The sequence below is a fragment of the Trichechus manatus genome, unplaced genomic scaffold, assembly GCF_000243295.1.
Source record: "Trichechus manatus latirostris isolate Lorelei unplaced genomic scaffold, TriManLat1.0 scaffold00028, whole genome shotgun sequence".
In the NCBI taxonomy this organism is placed as follows: Eukaryota; Metazoa; Chordata; class Mammalia; order Sirenia; family Trichechidae; genus Trichechus; species Trichechus manatus.
In genome coordinates this window covers 1,244,847-1,253,268 of record NW_004443964.1, presented here as the reverse complement: position 1 = coordinate 1,253,268, position 8,422 = coordinate 1,244,847, and the positions used below count along the sequence as shown (strand labels likewise).

General features: G+C 50.7%; 1 protein-coding gene across 1 annotated transcript in view; it reads right to left on the bottom strand.

Annotated features, from left to right (window-relative positions):
• Nucleotides 1-4,864: 4,864 nt before the first annotated feature.
• The window catches only part of ALYREF (Aly/REF export factor), a 3,962-nt gene continuing 404 nt past the window's right edge, over nt 4,865-8,422 (bottom strand). The window contains exons 2-7 of the mRNA XM_023729158.1: nt 8,145-8,420; nt 7,822-8,021; nt 6,228-6,375; nt 5,587-5,650; nt 5,311-5,485; nt 4,865-5,179 (exon numbers count right to left, since the gene is read on the bottom strand). Of these exons, the coding sequence (XP_023584926.1) occupies nt 5,165-5,179; nt 5,311-5,485; nt 5,587-5,650; nt 6,228-6,375; nt 7,822-8,021; nt 8,145-8,420 (878 nt within the window). The 3' untranslated portion in view covers nt 4,865-5,164. The remainder of the gene's footprint in view (nt 5,180-5,310; nt 5,486-5,586; nt 5,651-6,227; nt 6,376-7,821; nt 8,022-8,144; nt 8,421-8,422) is intronic.

Sequence of the window (8,422 nt, the reverse complement as noted above, 5' to 3'; positions counted from 1 at the left end):
ATGATCAAGTGGGATTTATACCAGGTATGCAGAGATAGTTCAACATTAGAAAAACAATCAATGTAATCCATCACATAAATAAAACAAAAGACAAGAAACACATGATCTTATCAATTGATGCAGAAAAGGCATTTGACAAAGCCCAACACCCATTCATGATAAAAACTCTCAGCAGAATAGGAATAGAAGGGAACTTCCTCAACATAATTAAGTGCATTTATACAAAGCCAACAGCCAACATCATCCTAAATGGAGAGAGTTTGAAAGCATTTCCCTTGAGAAGGGGAACCAGACAAGCATGCCCTTTATCACCACGCTTATTCAACATTGTGCTGGAGGTCCTAGCCAGAGAAATTAGGCTAGAAAAAGAAATAAAGGGCATCCAAATTGGTAAGGAAAGAGTAAAAGTATCTCTATTTGCAGATGATATGATCTGATACACAGAAAACCCCAAAGAATCCACAAGAAAACTACTGGAACTAATAGAAGACGTCAGCAAAGTAACAAGATACAAAATAAACGTACAGAAATCAGTTGGATTCCTCTACACCAACAAAGAGTACTTCGAAGAGGAAATCACCAAATCAATACCATCTACAGTAGCCTCCAAGAAGATAAAATACTTAGGAATAAATCTAACCAGAGAAGTAAAAGACCTATACAACAAAAACTACACGACACTATTGCAAGAAACCAAGAGACCTACATAAGTGGAAAAACATACCTTGCTCATGGATAGAAGACTCAACATTGTGAAAATGTCCATTCTACCCAAAGCGATCTACAGACACAATGCAATCCCGATCCAAATTCCAGTGGCATTTTTTAATGAGATGGAGAAACAAATCACCAACTTTATATGGAAAGCAAAGAGGCCCCAACTAAGTAAAGCATTACTGAAGAAGAAGAACAAAGTGGGAGGCCTCACACTACCTGATTTTAGAACCTATTATACTGCCAGGATAGTCAAAACAACCTGGTACTGGTACAACAACAGATACGTACACCAATGGAACAGAATGGAGAATCTAGACGTAAATTCATCCACCTATGAGCAGCTGATATTTGACAAAGGCCCACCAAAGTCCATTAAATCGGGAAAAGACAGTCTCTTTAACAAATAGTGCTGGCGTAACTGGATATCTATCTGCAAAAAAGTGAAACAAGACCCATACCTCACACTATGCACAAAAACTAACTCAAAATGTATCAAAGTCCTAGGTATAAAATCTAAAATGATAAAGATCATGGAAGAAAAAACACGGACAATGCTAGGAGCCCTAATACACGGAATAAACAGAATACAAACCGTCAGTAACAATGCACAAGCACCAGAAGAGAAACTAGATAACTGGGAGCTCCTAAAAATCAAACACTTACGCTCATCAAAAGACTTCACCAAAAGAGTAAAAAGACAACCTACAGACTGGGAAAAAACTTTTGGCTCTGACAAATTGATCAGCGTCTAATCTCTAAAATCTACAAGACACTGCAAAACCTCAACACCAAAAGACAAATAACCCAATTAAAAAATGGGCAAAGGATATGAACAGGCACTTCATCAAAGAAGACATGCAGGTGGCTAAAAGACATTAGCCATTACAGAAATGGAAATCAAAACTACAATGCAATACCATCTCACACCAAAAAGGCTAGCATTAATCCAAAAAACACAAAATAATAAATGTTGGACAGGTTGTGGAGAGACTGGAACACTTATACACTGTTGGTGGGAAAGTAAAATGGTACAACCACTTTGGAATCCATTTGGCAGTTCCTTAAAAAGCTAGAAATAGAAGTACCACGCAATCCAGCAATGCTGCTCCTTGGAATATATCCTAGAGAAATAAGAGCTGTCACATAAATAGATACATGCACACCCATGTTCACTGTAGCACTGTTCACTATAGCAAAAAGATGGAAAATGGACGAATGGATAAACAAATTATGGTATACTCCCACAACGGAATACCGCACAACTATAAAGAACTACTATGAATTCGTGAAACGTAACACGGAGGAATCTGAAAAGCATTATGCTGAGTCAATTTAGTCAGTCACAAAAGGACAAATATTATGTAAGATCACTATTATAAGAAGTCAAGAAAAGGTTTAAACACAGAAGAAAACATTCTTTGATGGTTACGAGGGTGGGGAGGGAGGGAGAGGGGTATTCAGTAACTAGAAAGTAGACAAGAATTATCTTAGATGAAGTGAAGGACAGCACACACTACAGGGAAAGTCAGCATAACTGGACTAAACCAAAGCTAAGAAGTTTCCTGAATACACCCAAACACTTTGAGTGACAGAGTGGCAGGGGTAGGGGTCTGGGGACCATGCTTTCAGGGGACATCTAGGTCAACTGGCATAATAAAGTTTAGTAAGAAAATGTTCTGCATCCCACTTTGGTGAGCAGCGTCTGGGGTCTTAAAAGCTAGTGAGTGGGCATCTAAGACGCATCAATTGGTCCCAACCATCTGAAGTAGAGGACAATGAAGAACACCAAAGACACAAGTGAACTATTTGCCCAAGAGACAGAAAGGGCCACATGAACCAGAGACTCCATCAGCCTGAGAGCAGAAGAACTAGATGGTGCCTGGCTACCACCAATGACGACCCTGACAGGGAACACAACAGAGTCCCTGACAGAGCAGGAGAAAAGTGGGCTGCAGAACTCAAATTCTAGTAATGACCAGACTTAATGGTTTGACTGAGACTGGAGGGACCCCGGAAGACATGGCTCCTAGATGCTCTGTTAGCCCCAAACTAAAACCATTCCAGAGGCCCACTCTTCAGACAAAGATTAGACTGGACTATGGGATGTAAAATGATACTCATGAAGAGTGTGCTTCTTAGCTCAAGTAGAACCAGGAGACTAAACAGGCAGCTCCTGTCCAGAGGTGAGATGAGAAGACAGAGAGGGTCGGGAGCTGGTTGAATGGACATGGGAAATCCGGGGTGGAAAGGAGTGTGATGTCACAGTATAGGGAGAGCAACTAGAGTCATGTAACAATATATGTATAAATGCTTGTGTAAGAAATGAACCTGAATTGTAAACTCTCACTTAAAGCATGATAAAATACACATAAACACACCTTCAGTGAGGTAACGGTGGCTCCCTGTGGAGAGCGACTCATCAGTTTGTCCACCGTCCTTTTCTACTGCTTCATTGTGTCACCTTTTCAATCTGAAAACTAAGTCTTTCAAGGAGCCCTTTCTATCTCATAAACCATGAAAACGGGTCAAAAACACAAAAGCTCGGGTAGTCTGTGGGGGAGAGGAGGAGCTGGGGCGTCAAGGGCTGCCCGGCCCTCCATGGTGGGTTCCAGTGGGGATCGCTGCTGTCCCATGTGGGTGACATCTGCAGACAATGTCTGAAAGAGCAGAGACATCAGCATGCACTTTTGTGTTTTCGAAGCGTATGGGATCTGATAACGGAGGCATGAGCCACGTGGCGCTTCACAAGCAGAGCGAAGAGCGTGTGCAAAGGCCCTGAGGTGAGAGTGCACTGAATGCCGAGCGAACCAGGACGCCAGTGTGCCTGATGTTGAAAGGCCATGCCAGTGGGCATTAATGTCTGGCCTCTGCTGCGCCTGGAGGATAGGAGCCCTGATTGAAAAGGTGACATGATCAAAGAAGGTCACCGGCTCACATGCTAACAGTCTCCCAGCTCAGGCTGCGTCTGCTCAGTGCCAGCCCAAGGACACCTGCTCAGGGATGCTGCCCAACTGCCCAGACAGAACTGCCTTCGCCAATCAGACCACAGCCGCTCGCTGCCACAGGAACTAGAGCCAGATACTAACCATCCTTTTCCCCTGCTAGACTGGGCCCTCAGTGGGACCAAGATCACTCCACGTATCCACCTCTGTGGGCCTAGCCCACAGCCGGGCCTGGCCAGTAGCAGCCCCGGTCTCTGCAGAAAGAATACGCCTGGCTGAGACTCCCCTCCCCTCCCGTCGGTCAGGCTCTCCCTCTTCTGCATGACTCACTAGTCCCAAACAGAAAAGCCAACCCGCTGCAGACTGTGTCCAGCCAAGGACGTCTGCCCTCCACGCAGGGCATGGCAACTGCCTCCCCCAGAGAGCTTTGGGCAGAGATGCAAGGACTAGAACCCACTCTTCTCTGGTCCTTGGCCATCTCGTGCTGGCACTCCAGCTGTAAGACTCCAGGCCCGCCTGTTCTCCAAGCACTGTCCCCAGCTAACCACCCCAGGCTCAGGCAGAGATAAGCCTGAAAAAGGTTCAGAACCAGCACGTTGTGCGGGTCTCACCAGGCTTTAGCAGATTGGATCTTCCACTGGGCACTGCCTCCAGAGGCATGCAAACAGCCTCGGGAGCCTTGGTGGCCCAGCTTATCTCGGCAAGCCCCATGGAGAACAGCTGGGCCGAGCGCCGGCCACCCTCCCTGGCTCTCTGCTGGCCAGGCGGCTGCTGGCTGCCCACGAGCCGTTTCACTACACGCACAACCGATAAGAGACCAGCCGGTGCCCTGCTCGCGGCCGCACAGGCAGAGGGAGCGTGGCGCAGCTGGACGACAAGGTTTCCCGGAGAACCGGAGGACGAGGAGAAACCTCTGGGAACGGCACAGGTGCCCCTCCCTCCCTGGCCCCTCACCTCCATGGTGTAGCAGGGTGAACCGGCGGCTGGGGGCAAAGACCACCCCTGCTCGGTGTCCTCCCACCTATCAAGTAAAAGAGGCAGGATTAGGACTGGCAGGGACAGAAAGAGAGTGGTTAGCCAGGCTCCTTGGAGCTCGAATGTGCCCCTCGGGATTGCTCCTTGCAGCCCCCGCCCTCGCCCCATAGACACCAGGGCCCCACCCAGGCCAGGCCAAGCTTTCAACAGTGGGACGAACGAGACAGGTCCAGTTCTACACACAGTTCTATTTTATTATGGCAAAGGTGAAAATAACACCTTCCCCACAACAGCAACCAGTAAAGTTTATCCCAAAAATAACTCGGTACAAAACAGGTCTGCTTCAGAATTTAAAAAAAAAAAAAAAAAGAAAGAAAAAACCTTTACATGAGTTTTTAAATCCTATTTTAAAACATAAAAGAAACGAAACCATCATTGGCTACCCAGCTGCGGCCGAACACCCTCCCTCCCGCCAGGGAGCACGGGCGAGAGGTCTGGGTCCTGTTTCGTGCACGGATCCGTGAGTCTGTTTAGCTGGTGTCCATCTGAAACAGCGAGGAAGAAAAGGTTCTCATTCAGAAGGCTTCTGCTTCCCGACAAGCTCTGGGTCGCCCCAGGCCAGGTCTGTACCCCATATGACCGCCCGCCCGCCTCTGGGCCCTGCCCCAGGACTTACCCTGGCATTATAAGCATCCAACTGGGCGTCCAACTCCTCTGCGGAAAGCTGTTGCTTCGAACTCCTGCCGGTTCCTCTACCTCGTCCCCGGCTGCCCCCACGGGTGCCTCTCCGGGTGCCGCCGCCGCCAAAAGCTCCAGAGCCACGGTTTCTAGTCATGCCGCCTCTGTTTATACTGGTAAGGAAGACAAGACTTGTTCACCTTCTCAAACTCCTCCAAGGACGACGTGGCCACACACCACAGGCCACCCTATCACCTAGCGGCCCCAGACTCACCTCTGTGCAGGTCTCCGCTGTGTGTCGATCTGTGACGTGACCAGCTGGATGTTCATGGGACGGCCTGTGGGAAAGAAAACAAGACATCAAGACCCTGTCCAGGTGCCACCACACCCTGGGGTCCATGCAAACACTGGAAAGGGTCTCTCTGCACCTCAAATGCTTCCATCAAGGACACAGGCCTGAAAACACTGGCGGAGAAACAGAAACAACCCCACCGACACCTCATCCTTCCTCTCTGTCTGGGCAGGTGGGCTGTCTGCTGACGCGTCTGGGGTTCCGGTGGGTACAAAGGTGTGGGTGACCTCACAGAAGAAGGGCCAGTACCTGCGTCTTTACGACTACAGCCCCGCACTCAGAGGTGTGCTATGGCGGTTCTCAGAAGGCTTCACAGAAGTGAATCTTCCGGAAGGAGCTGAAGGAGGGGAGGGATGTAGCTTGCTGGATGGGGGTTCACAAGAGGTTGGTCCAGATGTGTGGGGCAGCATGAGAGGTGGCAGAATGGAAGAGAGAGACAAAGGGGCAAATGCAAAGTGTGCTCAGCCATGGGGAGGGAGCCATTCCTACATGTTGGGTGCCAGCACCAGCGCCACAGCGGAGGCCCTGGCCCCTCAGCACTCCAGGCCCAGGCTGACACTCACCATCCAGCGGGACGCCGTTGTACTGCTTCATCGCTTTCAGGGCGTCCGCCTTCCGCTCAAAGTGCACGTCTGCTGTTCCCAAACTCCGGCCAGACCGGTCGTAGTGCACGGCGGCCTTCTTCAGAGTTCCAAATTCAGCAAAGAGTTCCTGGAAATTAGAAAGACCACAGTCATCAGCAAAGCCGTGTACCTCCGGTGTCCCAGGGACAGTTCTTCCAAGTGTGATCTGCTCTGGGGTGTTTCCCTGGGAGACAGACATATGCAGGACAGGGCAGTGGGGATGGGAACTGGGGGAGGGGTGGGGCTGGCAGACAGCAACTTCCTACAGCAGGTGGGTCTAGGGCCCCTGTCAGCTTTGGGAGTGGACATCTGTTTCACCAGGCAGGTGAAGGAAGTTGCAAAGTCCCCTATGAAGGACACAAGATCAAGTCACGATTGTTTTTAACCAAGGAATATTTACGAGACTCCCAAGGAGGCGTCAACCAACAGCAAAGGCCAAGATCACAGAGCAAGGGAAGCCGTCCACACAGTGGAGCAGGCTGGAGGACACTGATTGAGGAGCCCTGACCCCAGCCCTCCCCCAGGCAGGTTCTGGCTCACCTTTCCCTCTCCTCCTACTCAAGCCTGCCGCAAAGGCTGAAGTCAAGCGCTGCCTTGGAAACTGCCCTGACCTCAGGCAGGCTGGGAGTTGGAGAGGGAACCCAGAGTGTGGGGCTACTCCGGCCGCAGGCACACAGCGGGAAGTGGAGTTCACCAAAAGCGGTTTCCAGTGGATGCCAGAAACCACCTTAAAAAAAGTGTTGAGACACTGTGAGTGCTCACCAGCCTCGCTCTGTCCTCCCACGGCAAAGTCGCACAGCCGGGCTCTGGGAAATCGAACCCAGAGAGGCCCAGCACCCTGACCTAGTCATCTCTAAGTCTGAGCCCAAGAACGTATTCCTTAACCAGAAAATCAGCTTAAATGTGTTTGGGATTCAAATTAAACCAAAAAAAAACAAAACAAAACAAAACAAAACCAGGGGCTTCAACCAAAGATGGTTTGAGAATCACGTTACGGACAAGACACAAGGAGTGGTGACCAGTGAGACCAAGTTTATATAGGACTATACAACAGGACAAGACTCAAGGCAAACAGAAGAGGAAAAACACCGAAGGAAGGTCCTCCCGCTGTGCTTTGTCAGTTTTAACAAGAGATTTTTCTTCTCCCAAATCATCATCAAAACCAACACAAAATTAAAGTAGGCAGCCTAGATCTATCCCTGATACCTGGGACCCATTCACATCCCAACCAGTCCTTCCCTTGCTAGATACTGGAAGCTCTAGCAGAACCTTGTAAGGCCCACAGAGCGCGTTTCAGTGCTTAACAGCAGCTCCGCAGACTGACCCAGTCCTATCTGCCGGCAGACGGACCTCCTGTGGAACTTTCCACTTTAACACAATCACCGCTTCACACCGTGTTCAGGCTACAAAGCAGCCGCTAACTGGGGCAGCACAAGGCTATCCCGTGGTCAGCTGGGAGGACTCACTTTTCTAAGGTGGGAAGGGAATTCAGGGCCACGTCCCGAACCGTACAACTCTGCTCACCGTTCCTTACCTGAATATCAGCGTCTGACACTCCAAAATCCAGGTTTGACACCAGCAGTTTCCCACCGGTCTCCACGCCAGCACCGCCCCCAAAGCCGCTGTCGAAAAGGTCGTGTTGCCATTTGTCTGGTAGTTGTTTCGGCTGAAGACGAAAAAAAGCCCACAAGAACAGAAACAGGTCGGTCAATCTCACTCCAGGCCTTTCCCTTGCTCACGGCTAGCACAGACCCCCTCTCATCCGGGTCCCGGGAGGAGAGCGCGCTGCCGTCGTCCCAGCCGCAGGCCCCACGGTCCCGCTGCGACCACGCAACTTCTCAGTTCCCTTCAACTAACTTCCCGCCGCCGCCGCACCCGGCGTTCCCTCCGCTCCTGGCCGCCACGAGGCCCCGGCGCCCGGGTGAGACAAAGGTCCGGGGAAGGTCTCTGCCTCCGGTGTCGGCCCGGGTCGCGTGCCCTCGCCCCCGCCCACCACCTCACGGGTGCCGGCACCCGCCGGCCCGGTCGGACCGCTCCTTCGGTCCCCCTCCGCCCCCGGGCTGGGCCCAGCCTCGGGCCGCTCCCGTCCGGCTCGCTCCGTCCATGCCCCGGAGGCCGCTGTCCGGTTGCCCCCT